This window comes from Schistocerca gregaria, chromosome 3 (genome assembly GCF_023897955.1).
Source record: "Schistocerca gregaria isolate iqSchGreg1 chromosome 3, iqSchGreg1.2, whole genome shotgun sequence".
Classification (NCBI taxonomy): domain Eukaryota; kingdom Metazoa; phylum Arthropoda; class Insecta; order Orthoptera; family Acrididae; genus Schistocerca; species Schistocerca gregaria.
The window spans coordinates 144,094,891-144,121,385 of record NC_064922.1 but is presented as its reverse complement, the minus strand read 5'-3'; the positions used below and the strand labels follow the sequence as shown (position 1 = coordinate 144,121,385).

General features: G+C 44.6%; 1 protein-coding gene across 1 annotated transcript in view; it reads left to right on the top strand.

Moving 5' to 3' along the window:
• Window positions 1–26,495, top strand: part of LOC126355287 (WAS/WASL-interacting protein family member 3-like) — a 69,089-nt gene that overhangs the window by 3,192 nt on the left and 39,402 nt on the right. The window contains exon 2 of the mRNA XM_050005576.1: window positions 13,287–13,456. Coding sequence (XP_049861533.1) covers window positions 13,287–13,456 — 170 coding nt within the window. The remainder of the gene's footprint in view (window positions 1–13,286; window positions 13,457–26,495) is intronic.

Here is a 26,495-nt window from a genome sequence, read left to right as displayed (position 1 = left end):
AACGCCTCAGACTCTTTCTGCCTTTCTTTCGAAGTTTTGTGGAAGGGTTTTAGTAGATCTAGTAGTATGTCGAACTTTTGATCGATTGTACTTATCCGTGCTGCCTTCTTTTTTCTATGACCTATATTAGCCGTATTTTGTCTGTTAATCCCATCGTCTTGATCAACCGTAGCGTTACAGCTTGCAGTAGGATATGTATTATCCTGCTGAAAATCATTTTTCGTCTGTGCAGAATCAAACCTCTGCACCATACACATTAATACTTGGTCACAATCAAATGGGTTATTACTAGGTAATGCAGGGCGTTCATCCTCATCGTCACTGCCAGTCCAATCTATCTTGTCCCAACACCTCAGTTGTGTCTTTCTCCCTATTTGTAGTATCTGTACGGATACTTTTGATGATCGTTCTGTCGTTCCTCTTCTCAATTCCGACTCTTGTACGTCACATCTTAATGTATTTATTGCTGCGGTCGCCTAGTCAGTCATTTCGGTAGAAAGTGTATTATCTGCTTGAACTCCTGCAATATCTAACGTCAGTCAATCCTCACGCTTCCCAGGATTTGGTGGTTCATTTCTCCGGTAATTATCCAAAGTATTTGCCTGTGGCTGCGTTCTCGCACCACCTTCCCATTTGCTTTCTCTCCATGGACCTGGAGATCTCTGATAAAACCAGTCTGTCGGTTATCCCGAATTCTCCAGTTGCCATTCCTATTTTCGGCTATATTCCACATGTTCCCACCACTATTAAAACCATATCCATTACGCTGTGGTCTAATGTTTCCACTACTCCCATTTCCGTAATTATTCCCATTTCGTGCAGAATTCAATCCCGTTACCGGCCTGCCATCGCTACCATTGATATTCTCTTTACTATTACGTGTTCTTTCAAAATTATTCTGTTCTGAATCGCTGCGTCTTTGAGCGTCGTTTTCATACATTAATTCTACTTCTCTCAAAACACCTTTGAATGTTTCTACATTGTCGCCTCCACGTCCTATCAAGGCTTTTGATACTTCATTGACAGTTCCGTTTTTCATATTTGAATCAATTCTCCGTCACTATATGGGTCATCTAAGTATTGGTTCCTTTTAGCCATATCCTCAAAGAATTTGACTGCTGTTTTCTCACACGAATTTTCGAATGAGAGATTTTGTAATAATCCATATTTTATTCTCATCTGAGCTTTAGGTGACCAATATCTTGCTTTAAAGGCAGCTCTAAACGAACCATACCAATCGCAAGTTTCTGCTATGTTCTGCATAGTTTCAGCACCACTTCCTTCCATATGTGCACAAATGAAGTCTAACTTATGTTTCATTGGCTCAGTATTCCTACTTTTAATTGGTCAATAAATGTGTGGGGATGGAGAATATTTGCGTCTTCCTTATAGTGTTGGTATTTCCGGGCTATAAGAAAGTGGTTATCATCAAAACCTCCCGCTTCTCTCTGTGATGTACCTGCTGGGTTTTTAAGATTGGAATTCTGTTCTTGGTCTGCATCAGTTCTACGGAAACGTGTGTAACGCTCGCTACCGGCTCTGTATCTTGACGTGTAAGCAATTCTGGCTCGTTAGACGCCGTACTGTAACCCGTCGGTATTCGTCCTACAGGTTGTGGCGTTGCGTAACGCGTCTCTATCGTTTGATCAGCGTATGACGCGCTTTGTGCGTGACGTACTGAACCTTGCTGCAAACCACACTCTTGTATTCCCAATTGACCTGTTAATATTTCTTGAACAAGTGGTCACAATCCACACTGTTCCCTACGCTTACCGTGATGTTCTGGCATATGCTGGTTTGAGCTAATTTCCCGTTCGCGGTTTGCAGTTTCGGACTGGCATCCACATGTGCCTTTCCGTCTTACGTCATACGTAATTTCGCGTACCCTTTCTGCCGTATTATCGGCAGCTGTTGATTCTGCAGTCTTCACAGTAGCAGCTACCGACACTAAAGGGGATTCTGTCGTCGTCTGCGACTCCTCACTAACGCCTCCTACGTCACCTCGACTTTCGATCGAACGTAAAACTTTCGATCTCAGCCGTTGAAATTGGTGTTCGTTTCTCTCTCCCTCTCTCTCTCTCCTTTTTTTTAAAAAAAATAATACGAGCATCGAATTTCTTTAATGCTGCTTTTGTCGTTCTTTTGTGAGACGTCTCAACAATAACATGTTTCGCTTTCGTCGTCGCTTTGATGGCAAGAGCTTCGACCTCTTGTTTAACCTTTTGGACACTTTGTTGCGTAACTTCACGCAACGTAATCATGTCTGGTTGGACAGTGTCAATGTCTGTTCTCAAATGTTAGTGCCCTGTAACGAGCTTTTGAAGCGTGATTTGCGCTTCCTTAGCTTCAGTTCGTATTTGATTTACCTGGCCTTGAATATTATGACGCGTTTTTTATATTTCCTTGTTAGTTTCTTTCAGCCCCAGTGTTAATACTTTTTACCCTTGTGTTATCACCCATCTATACGCCTTTCTGATTCCTGAGATTGTTGTAATAAACGCTGCAGCATTACATATATGTTGGCGTTTTCATCTACACTAATTTTCGGCAGTTGCCATCTGATGCAACCATTTCCTACCTCGGTTTCGGTGAACCGATTCCTTCACTTCCGAACATAGTGTAGGAGCACCAACAATCGTTCTTTCACACCATTGCAAGCCTGACTGATTCAATGTGATTACGTTAGGCTCAATATGCTGTAAACCATTATCTACAGACTCAGCGTCTGGTTCATTAGCAACACCGTTCTCATGTCCATTCTTTGGACCATATTGAACATCACGTGTTGCATTTTCGGTCTCATTCGGTATTTCTACGTGTTCTGTCTCGTGTTGTTCACGCTGATTCACCAGTTGCGTGTCCAACTCGATCCTATCAAGATCTTCCATGACTTCTCTTTGTCTTAATCGATTATTTTCTGTCATTTTTTAGTGTTCCACTAAGCGTTGCTGTTCGCGAATTTCTGAACCTGACTACATGTTAACATCTGATCGTAAGACTTGATTCGATCCCAAAATATCATCTACAGCCCTATATGCAATATTTGAACCCATTTCCTCGTCTTTTATTTAGCCTTTTGGTTAACAGAGTTGAGTCAGAACTCAACACAATCCAATTGACCTGTGTGTTGTGCAAGAAAATAAGAAATACATGAATACAATTCTATCCACACTTGCTACACAATTGAGTTACATTTACATTCACATTTTTTTCAGTTAGCTTATTGTTTGGGAGGCTTGTGTGTTTTGTACCTATAAAAAACAAACCCTCAATCTATCGGAATGCTGTAATTTTGCATCCTGGCAGGGTCGCCATTTTTTGAGATTGTCCGCACTTTGTATCTGCATAGTGAGTGGACTAATGTGTGCGAACTTCCTTTATCACTTAGTGTGCAAATGGACACAACATCTGAACTGTCTTCTCGTGTGCAGGGTGTTAAACAGACATTCTATATAAATATGGCCCTGTAAGGCAACTAATATCAGATGCAGATCATAACAAAATTCATGAGAAATGTTGCTGTCACATAACTAGAATGCATGAATTAATAAAACTGAAAGTTGCAGCTCATAACAAAATTCATTAGAAATGCTGCTGTCATGTAACTTGAATGTATGAATTAATAAAAGTGAAAGTTTGAGGCCTATTCTAGAAATATAAAATTTTATTCCCTCTTTTTTGTACATATAATTTATCAGCTGAGCTTTCAAGGGTCAAGTGATACATAACAATCATGTTCAATTTCTTTTGACACTCATTAACAAAATATTTAACTCTTGGACATTCGAATTGATGGTTATTAAAATCATTATCTCTACATATGAACATTTTTATCACAATAAACAATGATTAAAACCCTCACTAGCTCATATACATCTACGATGTTGTAGCTGGCCAATGCTCTGAGTATGTGGAGAATAAATTTACTTTTTAAACCAATGAAAAAACTCTTACATACTCAATGTGAGGGTAAGTTAGTATCCTAGCTTTTGGTATTCAATGGTCAATGCATACATAACTTGGAGTGAGCAAAATCTCGACTCAACATTTACTGTGGCCTAATGCGTGATGGTACTTTACCAAGTGGCATCTGCAACGCTGCTGTCTCCTTGCTGGGTCTGAAACGCTAAATCCCTACTCTGGCTTTGACTGAATTCACTCAGTCTCAACTTTCTTGCGTTCCGTAGAAAGTTAATTTTTCCCTAGCAGAAATATGGCTATTGCACACTTGCTAAGGGTTGGAGCCATGTGCACAGTTCCTTTGCCCACAAAAATTCCCACAGGAATAATTAACTACCTCTTAGCTATCTGTTGCCACGATATGTGAAGCGTATTGTCCACACTTCACAGAAAGAAAAGTTCTGAACGACCTTGCTATTTTTCATACACTTGTTTGGTCAGCTGCGAGACAAGAGAGATATCTAGAAATTTAAATTCTCAAAATGCTTTTATATAATGGGGATCTCCTCATCGCGTCATGTCTGGATCGCCCATTATGGCTTTAGCCAAGTGCCGGTCCGTTAGGGGTGAATTTTATTTTTCTTGCTAGGTTGCAGCCTAGCCCTGTTAAAGCCATCCAACCACTTACCCTCGGTCCCACCTGTATTTACGTTAAAAGGAATAATGTATTGTTCTGGCCTTATCCGTTTCTTCACTGAAGTTCGACGTTCTCTTGTTAAGTGGGGTTTTCCGATGCCATTAACTACCTGCTCAGTTCATTTCCAAAATGCGTTTCACTTTAATTTGTTTATTCATTCCCCTGTCCATAAATTGGTAGACATTGTTTTGTTAGTTTTCGGTACATGAGATTACAGCAATTGCCTTTTGTTGATATAACATAATAATTATTTTCTGAGGATCTCATACTGTGTTGTATTGTCGTTATGGATCAAGCTCACGTAAGGTCAATAAAATCCGGATGCCTTACAATATTTTAAACACACTCAGTGGCAACGTATCTTTCATTGTACTGTCATTTTTGTGTTAGTTTTAAGTACACACTAACAAAAGAACCAATGCACCACAAAGGAATTATCCGAATGGGACGGAAATCGGTAGATATGATATGCATGTCCAGGCAAACAAACAATTACAATTTCAGAGTAAGCGGATGATTTACTCAAGAGAAAGAGCTTCACACATTCAGCAAGTGAATAACATGTCGGTGCACCTCTGGCTGTTATTTGGCTTGGCACCGGTTGATAGGTTTCTTGTGTGCCCTCCTCAGGCATATCGTGCCAATTCTGTCCCAGTGTGGCGATAGACCATCAAAAGCCCTATGCAGAATGCTCCAACCTTACTCAGTTAGTTGAGAGGTCCGGCGGCGTTGCTGGACAAGGTAGTGTTCAGCAAACACAAAGACAAGCAGTAAAAACTATTGCCATGTGCGGGCATGCATTGTCATGCTGAAATGTAAGACTGGATTAGCTTGCCATGAAGGGCAACAAATCGGGATGTCAAATGTCGTGGACGCACCACTATGCTGTAAGGATGCTGCGGTTGACACTGAAAGCGATCGTGCTATGAAAGGCAATGCTTCCAGAATGAGATTTTCACTGTGCAGCCGAGTGTGCGCTGATATGACGCTTCCTGGCAGATTAAAACTGTGTGCCGGACCGAGATTCGAACTCGGGACCTTTGCCTTTAGCAGGCAAGTCCTGCAAGGTTCGCAGGAGAGCTTTTGTAAAGTTTGGAAGGTAGGAGAGGAGGTATCGGCAGAAGTAAAGCTGTGAGGACAGGTCGTGAGTCGTGCTATGGTAGCACAGATGGTAGAGCACTTGCCTGTGAAAGGCAAAGGTCCCGAGTTCGGGTCTCGGTCCGACACACAGGTTTAATCTGCCAGGAAGTTTCAAAGGAAATGTTACTTCATACCATCACTCCTGGTTGTAGGGTCATATGCTGGACGACAGTCGGTTTGGCATTAGTGGTGTTGCCATGGGTGGAGACGCGTGAGGGGAAATGCTGACGCCGTTGGCACTCGCCCCTACCAACAGAAACTGCGACGTCTAGCATCACCACACAATTCTGAGACTACAACTACTAGGTCTCTGGCGTTTGATGAAATAAAAAAAAACAGGTAGGTTGACATGAAGTGTTCAGGACAAATCCGACATGTGACGAAACCGAAGGATGGACCCATCAGACACATTTTATTGTGCCACTTACGTGCTGTCATCATTGTTAGAAAAGTGGTTATCGCGAAGTGTTAACGTGCATCATTTTCCTGTCAGTTATTACACTAAAGGGAGGATAAGCAGGCTGGTTTTTGATGTGCAGAATATATAAGAATAATCAATGCTCATACAAACAGCTCTAAAACGGGCAGTATATTTACAATGTGCAGGTGATAAACACTCCTGGAAATGGAAAAAAGAACACATTGACACCGGTGTGTCAGACCCACCATACTTACTCCGGACACTGCGAGAGGGCTGTACAAGCAATGATCACACGCACGGCACAGCGGACACACCAGGAACCGCGGTGTTGGCCGTCGAATGGCGCTAGTTGCGCACCATTTGTGCACCGCCGCCGTCAGTGTCAGCCAGTTTGCCGTGGCATACGGAGCTCCATCGCAGTCATTAACACTGGTAGCATGCCGTGACGGCGTGGACGTGAACCGTATGTGCAGTTGACGGACTTTGAGCGAGGGCGTATACTGGGCATGCGGGAGGCCGGGTGGACGTACCGCCGGATTGCTCAACACGTGGGGCGTGAAGTCTCCACAGTACATCGACGTTGTCGCCAGTGGTCGGCGGAAGATGCACGTGCCCGTCGACCTGGGACCGGACCTCAGCGACGCACGGATGCACGCCAAGACCGTAGGATCCTACGCAGTGCCGTAGGGGACCGCACCGCCACTTCCCAGCAAATTAGGGACACTGTTGCTCCTGGGGTATCGGCGAGGACCATTCGCAACCGTCTCCATGAAGCTGGGCTACGGTCCCGCACACCGTTAGGCCGTCTTCCGCTCACGCCCCAACATCGTGCAGCCCGCCTCCAGTGGTGTCGCGACAGGCGTGAATGGAGGGACGAATGGAGACGTGTCGTCTTCAGCGATGAGAGTCGCTTCTGCCTTGGTGCCAATGATGGTCGTATGCGTGTTTGGCGCCGTGCAGGTGAGCGCCACAATCAGGACTGAATACGACCGAGGCACACAGGGCCAACACCCGGCATCATGGTGTGGGGAGCGATCTCCTACACTGGCCGTACACCTCTGGTGATCGTCGAGTGGACACTGAATAGTGCACGGTACATCCAAACCGTCATCGAACCAATCGTTCTACCATTCCTAGACCGGCAAGGGAACTTGCTGTCCCAACAGGACAATGCACGTCCGCATGTATCCCGTGCCACCCAACGTGCTCTAGAAGGTGTAAGTCAACTACCCTGGCCAGCAAGATCTCCGGATCTGTCCCCCATTGAGCATGTTTGGGACTGGATGAAGCGTCGTCTCACGCGGTCTGCACGTCCAGCAGCTGGTCCAACTGAGGCTCCAGTTGGAAATGGCATAACAAGCCGTTCCACAGGACTACACCCAGCATGTCTACGATCGACTCCATGGGAGAAAGGCAGCCTGCATTGCTGCGAAAGGTGGATATACACTGTACTAGTGCCGACATTGTGCATGCTCTGTTGCTTGTGTCTATGTGCCTGTGGTTCTGTCAGTGTGATCATGTGTTGTATCTTACCCCAGGAATGTGTCAATAAAGTTTCCCCTTCCTGGGACAATGAATTCACGGTGTTCTTATTTCAATTTCCAGGAGTGTATTTATAGGCCAGTACGTAGGTAATTTTTCCATCGATATATCGGTATTTCGATATTTCTTCTCGACATATCGAGGGCCGACAATGATATCTTTTTTTTTAAATATCTATGTATCGGATTCCCGATATTTTTAAAAATATCAACAATCCCAGTTGGTATCACACTGCTGTCCGTGCGTCTGCAGACACGTCTTCGGCCTGGAATCTCATTGACTGGAGCCGAATTGGCTTCATTGCTGACTCTCACTTCCAACCCAGCCCCGATGGCCAGAGAAGACGTGCCTGGAGACGCCCGGACAGCGGTTGCTTACCAACTGGACTGTCGCCCCGTACACAGCCCGACAACTAGGAGTAACGGTCTGTGGTGTCATCTGAGGCATCCTTACAGCACACTGGTACGTCGACGATATTCTACGCCCCGTTTTGCTGCCCTTCATAGCAAGCCATCCTGGGCTTATATTTGAGCAAGATAATGCATGCCCGCACATGGCAATAGTGTCTACTGCTTGTCTCCGTGCTTTCCAAACCTTACCTTGGAGAGAAAAGTCACGAGATCTCTCTCATTTGAAAACGTTTGGGACTGTGTGCAGAGCCCTCCAACCAGCCCGGGATTTTGACGATCTAACACACCAGTTTGACAGAATTTGGCAGGATGACCTTCAGAAGGTCATCCAACAATTCTTTCTCTTGAAGAAATCATCCAGCCTTCCTGATACTTCAATTATTTGTTTGTCACTGCATGTACATCACATCTACCGACTTGCGTCTCATTTGGATAACTCTTTCGTTGTGCGTTGTTTTTTTCTTGTGTCTTAAAGTGTATTCATGAAGTACAAAAAATAAAAATAAAAGCTAAAGTACCTGACATAGGACGCAAATAACCACAAAACATATGAATGAGGAGATTCAAACACGCATACTAGTTGGTGTAAGAGCGGCTGATTGCTATTACTATCACTGTCATTACTGTACTAGTATTAAACAGCTGCACATGTTTTGTGTCACAGCTGCTGCATAACAAACGATAAGGAGCTAAATACCATATCGCAGACCAAAAATCAAAGACGCAGATAATGAAGAACAGGTGCAAGGAATGGGTAATAAATCGGATGGAACTGAAGACAGTTTCTAAGAAATGAAAAACCGGAAAAACCAGGACTAGATGGAATAAATACCGGTATGATTAAACACGTTGGAATTCTCTTAGAATTAAGATCGCTTCGTCTTTTTCACGTGTGTTAAGTGAAATACTAGATGCTGGAGGAATGGCAAATAGCAAACGTCATTCCACAGTGTAAGAAATGCGAAAGAATTCATACATCTAACTACAGGGTATAAATAATCAGAATATTGCTTACAAAATGTACAGAAAAATAGTAAATGAAAGGTTACTAAATATCTCCGATGTAATTGTAATGGAGGGGCAAACAAGTCTGCCAAAGGGATGATCTTGAATAGAGGATGCTTTCGCACTGAAACTGGAAGTACAAAAAAGACGAGAATTTAATTCTGAAACTCACATATCATTTGTGGATTATGAAGTAGCATTTCACAGTGTTCACAGAGATGAGATATGGGCAATAATGGAAAAAAGAGGAATTCCTAAGCATCTGACATGTACAGTATATAAACACCATAATTAGAACTGACACGGTACAGAGATAACACCTGAAATACAAACAAATCAAGGAGTAAAATGAGGATGTAGCTTGTCACTAACGTTATTCAATATCTGTGCAGATGACATGACCAGAGAATGGAAAAGATATAGAAAACTATCAGACATAAATACTGGGGGTAATAAACATATTAACATCATGTTATTCACTGTTGATCGAATTATCATACAAGACAGTGAAGAAAATTACAAATGGCACTATATAAACTAAGTCAACGGCCTTGTCGCAGCGGTAACAACGCGTCTCGTCAGATCACCGAAGTGCTGTCGTGCTAGGCTAGCATTTGGATGGGTGACCATCTGGTTCTACCGAGCGGTGTCGGCAAGGAGGTGGCGCCGCCTTTCTGAGGCCAGTCGAGCAGCTTCTTGGTTGACAAGTAGCGGCTGCGGTCACAAAATCTGACAACAGCCGGGGGAGGGGGGGGGGGGGGGGGGGGGCGGCGTGCTGACAACGTGCCTCTGCTTGTCCGCATCCAGTGACGCCTGTGGGCTGAGGATGACACGGCAGTCGGTAGGCACCGGTGGACGGAGTTTGCTGTATCCATGAATAATACTAACACCATGGCCATTCTAGGTACGCACCCAGTACGAACAAAAATACTCCTCAGTAATAAACCTGTAGAATAGGCAGCCCATTAAAAGAAAGTAAGTAACGCGTTGGTCCACCTCTGGCCTTTAAGCAAGCAGTTAATCGGCCTGGCATTGATTGAAAGAGTTGTTGGATTTCCTCCTGAAGGATATCGTGACACGTTTTGTCAGACTGACGCGTTAGAACATCAAAATCCCACGTTGCTTGTAGGGTCCTGCCAGCAATGCTCCAAACGTTTTCAGTTAGGGAGATATCTGCCTACCTTGCTGGCCAAGGTAGTGTTTGGAAAGCATAATGACAACATCTACATCTACATCCATACTCCGCAAGCCACCTGACGGTGTGTGGCGGAGGGTACTTTGAGTACCTCTATCGATTCTTCCTTCTATTCCAGTCTCTCTGATTTTATCCTTATGGTCACTCCGCGGAATATACGTAGGAGGGAGCAATATTGTGCTTGACTCCTCGGTGAAGGTGTGTTCTCGAAACTTCAACAAAGGCCTATACCCAACTACTGAGCGTCTCTCTTCCAGAGTCTTCCACTGGAGTTTATCATTTCCGTAACCCTTTTGCTATTACTAAATGATCCTGTAACGAAGCGCGCTGCTCTCTGTTGGATCTTCTCTATCTCTTCTATCAACCCTATCTGGTACGGATCCCACACTGCTGAGCAGTATTCAAGCAGTGGGCGAACAAGTGTACTGAACCGACTTCCTTTGTTTTCGGATTGCATTTCCTTAGGTTTCTTCCAATGAATCTCAGTCTGGCATCTGCTTTACCGACGATTAATTTTATATTATCATTCGATTTTAAATCACTCCTAATGCCTACTCCCAGATAGTTTATGGAATTAATTGCTTCCAGCTGCTGACCTGCTGTTTTGTAGCTAAATGATAGGGGACCTATCTTTCTATGTATTCGCATCACATTACACTTCGCTACATTGAGATTCAATTGCCATTCCGTGCACCATGCGTCAATTCGCTGCAGATCCTCCTGCATTTCAGTACAATTTTCCATTGTTGCAACCTCTCGATACACCACAGCATCATCTGCAAAAAGCCTCAGTGAACTTCCGATGTCATCCACCAGGTCATTTATGTATATTGTGAATAGCAACGGTCCTATGACACTCCCCTGCGGCACACCTGAAATCACTCTTACTTCGGGAGACTTTTCTCCATTGAGAATGACATGCTGCGTTCTGTTATCTAGGAACTCTTCAATCCAATCACACAATTGGTCTGATAATCCATATGCTGTTACTTTCTTCTTTAAACGACTGTGGGGAACTGTATCAAACGCCTTGCGGAAGTCAAGAAACACGGCATCTACCTGGGCACACGTGTCTGTGCCCCTCTGAGTGTCGTGGACGAATAGCGCGAGCTGGGTTTCACACTATCGTCTTTTTCGAAACCCATGCTGATTCCTACAGAGTAGATTTCTAGTCTCCAACAAACAGTAAAAATTCTCCCCGTAGGCCTGCGGGCATTATTTTGCTGAAATGTAAGCCGAGGATGTCTTGTCATGAAGGGTAACAGAACAGGGCGTAGAATATCGTCGAGGTACCGTTGCCCTGTAAGGATGCCGCAGAGGATAACCAGCAGGGGCTTGCTATGAAAAGAAATGCCACCCCAGACCATCACTCTAGGTCGTCGTGTCTTATGGTGGCCGACATCGTTGTCCAGGGCGTCTCCTGACAGGTCCTCACTGGTTATCAGCAGGAGTCCTCAATGAAACCAGTTCTACTCCAGCAAGTGAGATGCCGAGCCGAAATTTCTACTGCTTGTCTTCGTGATTGCCAAATCCTACCTTGGCCAGCAAGGTCACGGGATCTCTGCTCAGTTGAGAACGTTTGGAGGATTATGGATGGGGCTTTCCAACCAGCTCGGTGTTTTAACCATCTAACGAGTCAGTTGAACAGAATTTGGCACGGTATCCCTCCGAGTAACTGTTTACATAAGGACCAGAGATGAACCAAGAGGTTTCTGACCTGCTCACTTTGTGAAGCTCTTACTCTTGAATAAATAATCCGATATTTGCGAAATTGTAATTATTTGTTTGTCTGTACATGTACATCACATCTACTGATTTCTGTTCCATTCTGCTAATACGTTCGTGGGGTGTCCTTATGTTCTGTTCGGCTTAGAGTATATTCGGGGTGTAACATGCCACATGATCAAGATATGGATACAGAGAAAAAAATACTAATACCTGCATGCGTATATGTGCTGCAATAAAGACGGTAAAAGAAGAAAAGAGACATAACTAATCTTCTGTAAAGCCATGGCAGTTTATTGGGCGGGACAGTTGGACGCTCATCAATAAAGATGTGCGGAAACTAGAAGCAGCAGATGCGAAATTTCTAAGATTTGTGAAAGGCTGTGCCAGGAAGACAAAATTAGAAACAAAGTAATAAGGGAAGAATTAGGGATACGAAGAACAACCTAAGGGCTATCCAAACATAGAAAAATGACTCCACAAAGACTTCTTTGGGGATAGGGAAACAAAACAAAGTAATAAGGGAAAAATTAGGGATACAAAGAACAACCTAAGGGCTATCCAAACATAGAAAAATGACTCCACAAAGACTTCTTTGGGGATAGGGAAGTGTGGGAATACCGAGGAAGAGATGTTGAAAGCGAAGCAGACCCTAGGCCTAAACCTGGAGCAGCAGAAGAAGAAAAAGAAGAAGCCATATCACACACAAAAAAGAGTTTGAAAATAAAAAATATATACGTAGACCCGGAATAGAAGGTCGAACACGCAAAACTGTGAAGTACTGCTATATAGTTTTGAATAAAGAGAAAATACTTGTCGGGCATGTGATTACAGTGTTTTCAGACTGAATTTCTTCGACGACCATTTTCTGAGTAAAATATGGACGGCGCGAAATTTTGTTACAGACTTTTTCGAATTGTTAGTAAACGAAGAATCGCGTCGGGGTGCGCAAATTTTGGTGCAATGTGTCAAGGCAGGAAATGCGAGTAGGTAATACAGGCAGCTTGGACGATCACAAATGGCCGAAGAAAATATACAAGAGGACCTTCGAAGTAGAGGAAAGGAAGACGGCCACCAGGAGCGTGGATGTCGGTGTCAATTCAGCGACACCTTAGGAGGTACCCTGGGAAGCGGCACTCGGTGTAATCAATACCGTCGGTATCGTATGACGATTGGGCGCACATCGGCACTTTCGTTTTTGAAGAGAGTGCTACGAAACGAGTTGCTCGCCTCTTTAATTCGTCACACCAGGTGGGTGCAATCACTCGACTACGTTGCGTGGGCGGATGCAACACAGAGCTGTGGCGGAGGAGGGGGCGGAGATGGCGAGCAGGGGGCGGCGGTGCCGGAGGCAGTAATTGGCCACAGCAAGTGGTCGCTTCCTGGAAGCTGCGCCGCCCAGAGCCCGCGGCCCGACGCACGTGTGTTCCGGGGCGTCAGTGCAGGGAGCGAAACCTCCTAACGTCCTTCCTCACTGAATAACAATTCGTCCGATAAAAAAAACGTATCAAGTACGACGCAGCCACATCGTGCTATCAAGAACATTCATTACGCCATTGTTTTATCTCTACAGGGCGTTTCGCAATTGTCGTTGCAAAAAACTGGTGAGTTCTCAAACTGGGGAACAATCAAGAATGCGGTCCCGCAAGGTTCGGTCTTGGGTCCTCTGCTGTTCTTAATATATATTAATGACTTGCCATTCTATATTCACGAAGATGCAAAGCTAGTACTTTTTACCGATGATACTAGTATAGCTATCACACCCAACAGACAAGAATTAACTGGTGAAATTGTAAACGATGTTTTTCAGAAAATCATTAAGTGGTTCTCCAAATGGGTTGTCACTAAACTTTGACAAAACACTATATATACAGTTCCACACAGTAAATGGAATGACACCATTAATAAATATAGACTTCGATCAGAAATCGGCAGCTAAGGTAGAATATTCAAAATTTCTAGGTGTATGCATTGATGAGGCGTTGAACTGGAAAAAACACACTGAGAATCTGCTGCAACGTTTGAGCTCAGCTACTTATGCTATTAGGGTCATTGCAAATTTTGGCGGTATACATCTGAATAAATTAGCTTACCATGTCTATTTTCATTTTATGCTTTCGTATGGCATCGTATTCTGGAGTAACTCATCATTGAGTAAAAGAGTGTTCATTGCACAAAAGCGTGAAATCAGAATAATTGCTGGAGCTCATCCAAGATCATCCTGCAGACACTTATTTAAAGAGCTAGAGATATTCACTGTAGCTTCACAATATATATATTCACTTATGAAATTTGTTATTAACAGACCGAACCAATTCAAAAGTAATAGCAGTGTACATGGCTACAACACTAGGAGAAAGGATGATCTTCACTACTCAAGGTTAAATCTAACTTTGGCTCAGAAGGGGGTAAATTATGCTGCCACGAAAGTCTTTGGTCACTTACCTAATAGCATCAAAAGTCTGACAGATACCCATGTAGCATTTAAAAGGAAATTAAAAGAATTTCTTAATGGCAACTCCTTCTACTCGTTAGATGAATTTTTGGATATAGTAAGTGGGTAAGTTCCCCAACCCCCCCCCCCCCCAAAAAAAACACACGAAATAGTAAAGTTTCAATAGCATCTGAGTAATAGTGGGCAACATCTCTGCCAAAGAGGTTGCGCTACGTGAGACTGTTAGTACAACCTTTGCTTGTGAGTGTAGTTGCAGACAGAGAGAGAGAGAGAGAGAGAGAGAGAGAGAGAGAGAGAGGAGTCGCATTTTATCTTGTGATGGAGTGAGATGTGTTTAGGCTGTGCTGTGTGCCGGCAATAATTTTCTTATATTATTTTTCGTTTTATGGAGAGATGTTTTGCAAATTCATTCAGAAGACTTCAAAAGGTACTGTAATAGCTCATTTGCCGAGACGTCCAAGCGTAGTAATTAATTTGGTCAGGGATTTAGAATGGGAGATTTTTATGACAACGAAACAATGTGCGATTTATTGATTTTTTTCGAAGATGGATAACATACGTGTTTGTACGAAAGTATGGAGAATTTGTTGAGGTTTTTCCACTATTTATGTAAAGTGACTCTTTAATATTTCAAGTGTAAAAATACACTCCTCGAAATGGAAAAAAGAACACATTGACACCGGTGTGTCAGACACACCATACTTGCTCCGGACACTGCGAGAGGGCTGTACAAGCAATGATCACACGCACGGCACAGCGGACACACCAGGAACCGCGGTGTTGGCCGTCGAATGGCGCTAGCTGCGCAGCATTTGTGCACCGCCGCCGTCAGTGTCAGCCAGTTTGCCGTGGCATACGGAGCTCCATCGCTGTCTTTAACACTGGTAGCATGCCGCGACAGCGTGGACGTGAACCGTATGTGCAGTTGATGGACTTTGAGCGAGGGCGTATAGTGGGCATGCGGGAGGCCTGGTGGACGTACCGCCGAATTGCTCAACACGTGGGGCGTGAGGTCTCCACAGTGCATCGATGTTGTCGCCAGTGGTCGGCGGAAGGTGCACGTGCCCGTGCCCGTCGACCTGGGAGCATTCGCAACCGTCTCCACGAAGCTGGGCTACGGTCCCGCACACCGTTAGGCCGTCTTCCGCTCACGCCCCAACATCGTGCAGCCCGCCTCCAGTGGTGTCGCGACAGGCGTGAATGGAGGGACGAATGGAGACGTGTCGTCTTCAGCGATGAGAGTCGCTTCTGCCTTGGTGCCAATGATGGTCGTATGCGTATTTGGCGCCGTGCAGGTGAGCGCCACAATCAGGACTGCATACGACCGAGGCACACAGGGCCAACACCCGGCATCATGGTGTGGGGAGCGATCTCCTACACTGGCCGTTCACCTCTGGTGATCGTCGAGGGGACACTGAATAGTGCACGGTACATCCAAACCGTCATCGAACCCATCGTTCTACCATTCCTAGACCGGCAAGGGAACTTGCTGTTGCAACAGGACAATGCACGTCCGCATGTATCCCGTGCCACCCAACGTGCTCTAGAAGGTGTAAGTCAACTACCCTGGCCAGCAAGATCTCCGGATCTGTCCCCCATTGAGCATATTTGGGACTGGATGAAGCGTCGTCTCACGCGGTCGGCACGTCCAGCACGAACGCTGTTCCAACTGAGGCGCCAGGTGGAAATTGCATGGCAAGCCGTTCCACAGCACTACATCCAGCATCTCTACGATCGTCTCCATGGGAGAATAGCAGCCTGCATTGCTGCGAAAGGTGGATATACACTGTACTAGTGCCGACATTGTGCATGCTCTGTTGCCTGTGTCTATGTGCCTGTGGTTCTGTCAGTGTGATCATGTGATGTATCTGACCCCAGGAATGTGTCAATAAAGTTTCCCCTTCCTGGGATAATGAATTCACGGTGTTTTTATTTCAATTTCCAGGAGTGTATTTTGTCTTAGTGATGTAAAGTTTTGTTAATACAGTTACTGTATTGTTTTTCCACCATCTACATTCGTCTCTTTATGTCAAGTTTCACATACATAATTCTGCTTTCCCGAGTTTCTGAGTAACAGAACTTTAACTGACAATAGTCGCTTCAGCAATTAGATTTACTGGCACAGAAGTTTTGTGGATGTCTCTAGTTTAAACTACACATTGCACATCGCATTGCTAGTAGTTTGAATTCATCTTTTTTATCTAGCATAGAAGCAGCAGCCGTATAGTTTGGAGATAATAGCAGCATAGTATTCAGTCATTGCGTAGGCCATTTATAATTTACGTCAGATACAGTTATCATTTCAACAGTGACATGCTTTTCAGACAGGGCTTTTTTGGTAGTCATATTTTTCTCGCAGTCAGATTGCTTCTATCATCACTTAGAGCACAGTTTTCTTTTTTGCATTGCTGCTCACTTTTGAGGAATCGCAAAGGTCCTCATGAACTTCACTACGAGTTCAACTGTCTTTCTAAGCGCGAGCTTGATCTCACACTACTATGCAGACAGCATATTAGTAAATATAACTGTACATTGCCATACTTTCACTGTTACATACTTGTAGCGCAGTATATCAGTAAATGTAACTATACATTGCCATACGACAAAAGTAATTAGCCACTTTCACTGTCACATGCTTCTAGAGCCTGTAGAGGGGCCTCAGTACATAAAGTTCTGATAAGGAATCCATGTCCGGAAATATGCAGCTTATAAATTTAGACAACATAGTCTATGGAGAACAGCGACCTGATACTATATTTAATTAAAATGAACAGTCAAGATCGCAAGAATACTTGTTTATTTACCGGTTTCAGCTGATGAAAAACCCGTATTCAGAATTTTTGGCCCCTGTGGCTGGTGCTCGCGGTTCCTAGGCCGAAACCGTTAAATAAACAAATATTCCTGCTGTCTCGTGACAGCACGATGGTGGAATCTCGAAACAACCGAGGAGCCGCCAGCACCAGCCATAGGGGATCAAAAATTCTGAAGGTGGCTTTTCCATAAGCCGAAACCGGTAAATAAACAAGTATTATTACGATTTTGACTGTTCATTTTAACTTAAATATGCAGTTTAGATATAAAATAAGTTTAAAGACAGCACCATTTTCAAATCTCCTGCGTCACGGCACACTCATAAACTGAGAAGAGGGAGCCATCATCAGTACTTGTTGTACTTACAACATGACATACCATTTTCGTTCGGCTGCAACAACGGCTACGGAAACGGTTACGTTCGCAACAGCAGAGGATTGACCATGGTGCTCCACGGACGTGGTGCAGTCCCGGCTTTTTAGAGGACGTTGCTCGGGGGTGCAAGGGGTGCACCGCACTAGGGCTATTGATAAAATATCGATATATCTATATTATTCCACATGCCGTCGATATATATCAGCGCTATTCTTTCGGCGATAAATCGACACGGAAAGGATATTACGGAGGACAGATATTTTTATTTCATATTTTATTTTTTTCGTGATTTCGATAAATATTTGAAATTGTTCTTTTTAAATTCAAGCAGAACATAGTTTTACTTTCGCTGTGTGAAGCAGTCGTACTACTTTTTGATCTTTCACCACGTCCAGTCTTTCTCTTTGTGTGAAGCAAGTATAAATGACACACAAAGAAGAGGTCCGATTGAGCTAAGTGGGAGTCGCGGCCGGTGGCGGTGTGAACGGGAAAACAAGATTCCCGACGTGGAAAAATAGCACACCCGTCATCAGCATTCTTCAAAAACAGTTGAAGAAAATGATGAACAAAAATCTAAATGACAAGATTGGTCTTTGCGGTGGGCGGATACGTGTGAGAGGAGATGACGTAATCGGCGCTAGGTGCTACCGACATAAACTGTAACGTTTAGCTTCAGAACGCAATTACGCAATTTTGACACAACAATTGCTAGGTCGCTGGCGTTGGCAGAGATGAAAAAACGGGCAAGTCGACATGAACTGTTCCGGACAAATCCGATGTGTGACGAAACCGAACGACGGAGCCTTCGGGCGCCTTTTATTGTGCCACTTACATGCAGTTACCATTGCTAGCAAAGTGGTAATCGCCAAGAGTGTACGTGCACCGTTTTCCTTTAAATTCTTGCTCTAAGGCCGCGTCCTACGTAAGCGACAGAAGCGACCAACAGCTTCAGGCGACAAAACACAACCGCAGGTATAGTTACGGAAGTGGCCTACGTGAGCGACATCTGTGTCGCTGCCTGTCTCCCGGTGCAGCAGGCGACGTTTGAATTCAGACCTGTTTGAATCTTGTCGCTGCAGCACGCGCGACAGCCCCTTGTCTTCTCGGCAAAGCAGTGGAGCGGACGCGACGGCAGCTAAGAAACACTTATCATCCGATTTAAAGAAAACTATTTGGTGAAAAAATTTGATTCTTCCGCATCTTATAGCTTGATATCTTTAAACGATAAAGGTCTGGATTTATTTTCGTTATTCGTCAGAGTTACTGTGGTGCACCACATAGAGTACATGGCAACACGAAATTTTTAAGAATTTGCAGAGATAAAATCACATTGCATAGGTTTTCGGTAAAGTTCATTTAAGGCCATTCAAGGCATAGATATTTTGCACACAAAAGAATACACTGGTGCGGCATTTAAATGTTAAAAAGGCTTCCTCAGAATCAAGTACGTTAGGAAGGCAAACGAGGAATCAGTAAGATCATGTTTTCTGAATAAAACGTGAAAATAAGAAATAAAATGAATCAATCAAATATTTTATGAAATGATTTGTGTAAAAGAAATAAGTAGATCAGAGAAACGTTCTTACGTGCCTTTCAATGATGCTCGAAATCATGAACATAAAATGAGATGCACCAAACGTTTCCCTAATATTTTTCATTTCGTACTTTTAGATAATTGAACAAAACGTTCGACTTTTTTTTCAAAACTTTTGTATACTTTAATTTTACAGACTATTTAGACCAATTGATACGCTTGGCCTTAAGATTGACTGCTGATGAATTACTTTCTCAGCATCAAATATCTGTAAAATTTCATGATTCATTGTAATTTATTAGGAATTTACTGTGTGTGATACACTGGGATAGGCGTATACACACTTAAAGACCAAGTTCTTTGGCAAGACCTAATATATACTTAACGATGCAGTGTAAACAGTATACATAAAACTTAGAATACAGAATTGTAACGGAGTCAGTTAAAATATAAGAACATACAGGATTTTTTTTCTCATTTTGTTCGATATTGTTTGTCGCATTTGTTCGTTGCGGATGTCCCATGACACCCGTTCAAGTTCAGTGTTCCGCCGTTGACTCAGTTTTTTATTACAGAGAGAAGCTAACCCTCTGAGCGAACACGCTGAGCTACCGCGCTGGAATACCTTTTCGTCATTTTTTTAAGGTGGGGGGCGGGGGCCAGACACACTACGGGCTGTCATACACTGGCCTTACCTTTTTATCATTTTTTTGAAAGTACTGATACTGGTGATGATATTTCTTTAGTCTGTCAATGCGGTGGGATGTGGAGGGTATATGCAGAAAAATAAATCAACCACCACACCACGTTTCACCTGTTCTGTTGAATTACTGAGTGACGCCAGAAACAGCACGTATTTATCGAGCGACGCAACTGAATAAAATTTTATAAATTTATATCAAAAGTACATACTGCTCTGATTTGAACCTAGGACCTTAGGAAGCACGCGATCAGTATCTGTAACGCTACCGCTACACTACAGCCGACCACTGACTATTAAATCCATTTTGTAAACTTATGTACATCTACATCTACAATCATACTCGACAAGCCACCCAACGGTGTGTGGCGGAGGGCACTTTACGTGCCACTGTCATTACCTCCCTTTTCTGTTCCAGTCGCGTATGGTTCGCGGAAAGATCAACTGTCTGAAAGCCTCCGTGCGTGCTCGAATCTCTCTAATTTTACATTCGTGATCTCCACGGGAGGTATAAGTAGGGGGAAGCAGTATATTCGATACCTCATCCAGAAACGCACCCTCTCGAAACCTGGCGAGCAAGCTACACCGCGATACAGAGCGCCTCTCTTGCAGAGTCTGCCACTTGAGTTTGCTAAACATCTCCATAACGCTATCACGGTTACCAAATAACCCTGTGACGAAACGCGCCGCTCTTCTTTGGATCTTCTCTATCTCCTCCATCAACCCGATCTGGTACGGATCCCACACTGATGAGCAATACTCAAGTATAGGTCGAACGAGTGTTTTGTAAGCCACCTCCTTTGTTGATGGACTACATTTTATAAGGACTCTCCCAATGAATCTCAACTTGGTACCCGCCTTACCAACAATTAATTTTATATGATCATTCCATTTCAAATCGTTCCGCACGCATACTCCCAGATATTTAACAGAAGTAACTGCTACAAGTGTTTGTTCCGCTATCATATCATCATACAATAAAGGCTCCTTCTTTCTATGTATTCGCAAAACATTACATTTGTCTATGTTAAGGGTCAGTTGCCACTCCCTACACCAAGTGCCTATCCGCTGCAGATCTTCCTGCATTTCGCTACAATTTTCTAATGCTGCAACTTCTCTGTGTACTACAGCATCATCCGCGAAAAGCCGCATGGAACTTCCGACACTATCTATTAGGTCATTTATATTTATTGTGAAAAGCAATGGTCCCATAACACTCCCCTGTGGCACGCCAGAGGTTACTTTAACGTCTGTAGACGCCTTCCATTGATAACAACATGCTGTGTTCTGTTTGCTAAAAACTATTCAATCCAGCCACACAGCTGGTCTGATATTCCGTAGGCTCTTACTTTGTTTATCAGGCGACAGTGCGGAACTGTATCGAACGCCTTCCGGAAGTCTAGGAGAATAGCATCTACCTGGGAGCCTGTATCTAATAATTTCTGGGTCTCACTAACAAATAAAGCGAGTTGGGTCTCACACGATCGCTGTTTCCGGAATCCATGTTGATTCTTACAGAGTAGATTCTGGGTTTCCAAAAACAACATGATACTCGAGCAAAAAACATGTTCTAAAATTCTACAATAGATCGACGTCAGAGATATAGGTCTATAGTTTTGCGCATCTGCTCGACGACCCTTTTTGAAGACTGGGACTACCTGTGCTCTTTTCCAATCATTTGGAACCTTCCGTTCCTCTAGAGACTTGCGGTACACGGCTGTTAGAAGGGGGGCACGTTCTTTCGCGTACTCTGTGTAGAATCGAATTGTGTATATATGGATTTGGGGTAGTTGTCATCTAGTCAGTCAATCTTCCGCATTTATCGGCTGTTAAAAGTTCTTGACCACGTAAAAAAACATTCGTATTTAATTTATTGATGAGACAGTCGAATGCTCCTCTGCTCATTCACGGGTATCCGAAGAATTTGTATGGTGATCTTGTAGTTAATGACATTTGTGAAATTCTCCATGGAGATTCCTCTCTTTTTAAATTTATTGCACAGCATTCCTTTTCGCTTTATTTTCTTAAGTAAACCTAATTTTGTAGCCTTTCACTCCAGCTACAGTATTCTGCAGTTTAGGGGCGGCGTTTTATAGAAACAGCCGGTTGGCTCTAAGCAGCCATATTGTAGCACGACTTGGTCGCTCGCACGCGGGACAGCCGAGCTTTTCGCCCGATGTTGCTGCTTGTCGCTTCAGTGTCGCGTATACAGAAGTCGCTCGCTGCTGTCACGGCCTAAGGGGGATAGCCACGCTGCTAGTTTGTTGATGTACGGAATTTCCAATAATAAATAAATATTTAAATCTCTAAAACCGGCATTATATTTACAACGTGCAGCCGATATTGTTATAGGCCGGCACCTCATTATTTTTCCATCGACATATTGATACGTCCCTTCGACATACCGAGGGACGACAATGGTACTGTTTAACTACCAACATATGGGATTCCCGGTGTTTTTAAAAATATCAACAGTTTTACACCGCATCCGGTAGCCGACTCCAGTGGGGTGCCGAATGATGATCGATCACTCAGCTGATTATTAATTTGATCTCTCAGGCTTTAAAACACTGGGACTCACACGTTTATTTGGGTTCTCCTTTATGTAAATTAAATGCTGAAAACACTTGTATTCTGTACCGGATACAGCCTCCAGTTTTGTACAGAGAGGATACGATACGGCCGTTTGGAACGAGCCAGCCGAAACCGACTCAAGACTGCGGACAGCATTGTTGTCGGTTCCAGTCCACGTGACACGTGAGCATGAGCGTCCGAAGTGGCATCCATTGGGGACTATATGGTGGGACAGCAGCAGGTCCTGCAGAAACCACAGTGGGACGTTCATCTCAGAAAAGGTGAGGCATATATTCTGAAACAATGAGCAAGAATTTGCTCTCTCGACCATGGTTTGCAAACACACACGGTAATCTTATTTTTGTGCAGTAGTTGTATTCATTGTATTACTTAAATTTCGATGACACTTTTTTTGTATAACATTCATAATATGTACAGTACGGTCTCGATTTACTTATATCACCAGTAGAAAGCCCTGGCTAAGGCTGGGCACAATGGAACAGTCATAACAGTGCTCTGATTCCGTTGTTATTGACGATAAGCATGACAAAAAGGTTGGAGAAAGGTTGAAGGTTGATCATGAAACACCGGGTGATAACAGAATGGGTAATTTGCGCTCCAGTTTAAGCAGAAGCTCGTTTTCGTCATTTCACATTATTTATGACGTCATATCTCCTGAACTATTTGCTGCAAAGTGATGTAACGTTCCAGGCGTATTCAGTGATATATGTAGATATATGAACGAATGTTCACAACAGACCCGTTCGTGAGAGATACGAAAAATGGATTTTATGTCGTAGAGAATATAGAATGTATTGAGCGGAGGATAAACATATGAAACTTAAATGACTGAAAGCGATCGGAAAAAGAAACTTACTGGTGCACAGAGCAGAAAAAGAAAACTGGAGAAAAAAGAGAATTTCAAGAAGGTTAGTTTGCAGAGAAATATTTCTTTATCCCATTGAGTTGCCCTATAATTCAAACAGTTACATTATGCTTAATGTCTACGTTTTCTGACTCCAACTGTTGAATTATTTTTAGGTGGTGGTAAGTGAGCGTGGTTGTGCGTTTTATTTATTTAATACACTCCTGGAAATGGAAAAAAAAACACATTGACACAGGTGTGTCAGACCCACCAGACTTGCTCCGGACACTGCGAGAGGGCTGTACAAGCAATAATCACACGCACGGCACAGCGGACACACCAGGAACCGCGGTGTTGGCCGTCGAATGGCGCTAGCTGCGCACCATTTGTGCACCGCCGCCGTCAGTGTCAGCCAGTTTGCCGTGGCAAACGGAGCTCCATCGCAGTCTTTAACACTGGTAGCATGCCGCGACAGCGTGGACGTGGACCGTATGTGCAGTTGACGGACTTTGAGCGAGGGCGTATAGTGGGCATGCGGGAGGCCTGGTGGACGTACCGCCGAATTGCTCAACACGTGGGGCGTGAGGTCTCCACAGTACATCGATGTTGTCGCCAGTGGTCGGCGGAAGGTGCACGTGCCCGTCCACCTGGGACCGGACCGCAGCGACGCACGGATTCACGCCAAGACCGTAGGATCCTACGCAGTGCCGTAGGGGACCGCACCGCCACTTCCCAGCAAATTAGGGACACTGTTGCTCCTGGGGTATCGGCGAGGACCATTCGCAACCGTCTCCATGAAGCTGGGCTACGGTCCCGCACACCGTTAGGCCGTTTTCCGCTCACGCCCCAACATCGTGCAGCCCGCCTCCAGTGGTGTCGCGACAGGCGTGAATGGAGGGACGAATGGAGACGTGTCGTCTTCAGCGATGAGAGTCGCTTCTGCCTTGGTGCCAATGATGGTCGCATGCGTGTTTGGCGCCGTGCAGGTGAGCGCCACAATCAGGACTGCATACGACCGAGGCACACAGGGCCAACACCTGGCATCATGGTGTGGGGAGCGATCTCCTACACTGGCCGTACACCTCTGGTGATCGTCGAGGGGACACTGAATAGTGCACGGTACATCCAAACCGTCATCGAACCCATCGTTCTACCATTCCTAGACCGGCAAGGGAACTTGCTGTTCCAACAGCACAATGCACGTCCGCATGTATTCCGTGCCACCCAACGTGCTCTAGAAGGTGTAAGTCAACTACCCTGGCCAGCAAGATCTCCAGATCTGTCCCCCATTGAGCATGTTTGGGACTGGATGAAACGTCGTCTCACGCGGTCTGCACGTCCAGCATGAACGCTGGTCCAACTGAGGCGCCAGGTGGAAATGGCATGGCGAGCCGTTCCACAGGACTACATCCAGCATCTCTACGATCGTCTCCATGGGAGAATAGCAGCCTGCATTGCTGCGAAAGGTGGATATACACTGTACTAGTGCCGACATTGTGCATGCTCTGTTGCTTGTGTCTATGTGCCTGTGGTTCTGTCAGTGTGATCATGTGATGTATCTGACCCCAGGAATGTGTCAATAAAGTTTCCCCTTCCTGGGACAATGAATTCATGGTGTTCTTATTTCAATTTCCAGGAGTGTAATTAATCAAGGCACCAACATGGTGACAATAACGAATTGTGTAGTATGTTTCTGAATCTGTTTACTTTTATTTCTGTAACAGACCCGTCTTCTGCTTCCAAAGATCTGGTTCTAGAGAACAATGAAACAGATTTTGCAGTTACTTCTTCACCGTAGCCAGTAATTGTTGGAACTGATTCCTGCGAAAGTGGCGACTTGTCTTTGGGAGAGATGATCAATGAAGATGCCATGACTGATCATATTTTTGGGCAAGTGATAGTAAATAACTTCAGTACGTATTTAATAGACCATTGACCACTACAGATAAATTACTTTACCTATCGAACCAACAGTAAAAACAAATGGTTTTCAAATGCATACTACCTCCCAGGGGTCCACAACTCTTTTGTGGATACGTGCGAGGCGAGCATGGGACCCTGAGCTCGTGTGGCCTTCTTTCCTTTCTGGGCTGCATACCTTCCTTTTCCACATCCTTCCTCATCTCCATCCTCCCCCCCCCCTAACCTCCGCCTCTTCCCTTCCCCTTCTCCCCCTCTGGGAGTATGTTTTGCGCCTACGTCCAGAGACGGACTCCTGTAACTGGAAGACAGTCTCTCATTTTCGCTTTCCCTGCTGGGAAGTCTCTGTCCTTCCCTTGTCCTTCTCTTTTCCTTGCCTCTTCTGTTTACCCTCTTCTCCGCTGCGGCGTTTGAGACCTCTCTTCTTTCCTTTTCTCTCCCTTTCCCTTTTTTTCCTCCCTGTGCGTGTCTGAAGGACGACTCACGCATTCCCACGTGTAGCCGGTGACGGGGTAACGCGTAATGCCCTGCCCCAGGTAGACAGGTAGGACACTTGCGTACTCCCTGGTAGTGGCCAGGGCCAGGGAGGGGCGATTACCCGAGCTGGTACCTTCCGAACGTGCCCATTGGTCCCTCCGTCCGTTTCTCGGGAGGTGTGACCTGAGGTGTGAACAATCAAACACCTAAGGCGTGCGTGCCCTCAGACAGGGCCCCCACAAGGAAGGAGCGCGCCATCGCAGACGCCTGTGATCGAGGGGGATACTTCCGCAATGGTTTCCTCATCATCTACTATACCTGCTCACAAGCGAAAGTTAAATGAGTCTCAGCCACCGACAATTCTTCCATCAGCGCCATAGTTCCTTGTTGTTTTTCGGTCGGACGAAGGTCAAGACCTATCTACAGTGAACCCTTTCATTATTCAGAAAGGTGTCGACGCGATTGCGGGTCCTGTCAAGTCTTGTTCCCGATTACGAAATGGCACCTTGTTGTTAGAAGCAGTCTAGCGCCCTCCAGGCACAAAAATTGTTGCGAACGTCACTGCTATATACCTTCCCTGTCCGGGTGGAGCGCATTGAACTTTAAATTCATCGCGCGGGGTGGTTTATACACGCTCCTTCGACGGATTGTCCGACGAGGAAAATCAACACTACCTGTCTGACTAGGGCGTAACGGGTGTTCATCGAGTTATGAAAAGGGTTGACAAGGACTTGGTTCCAACCCGTACT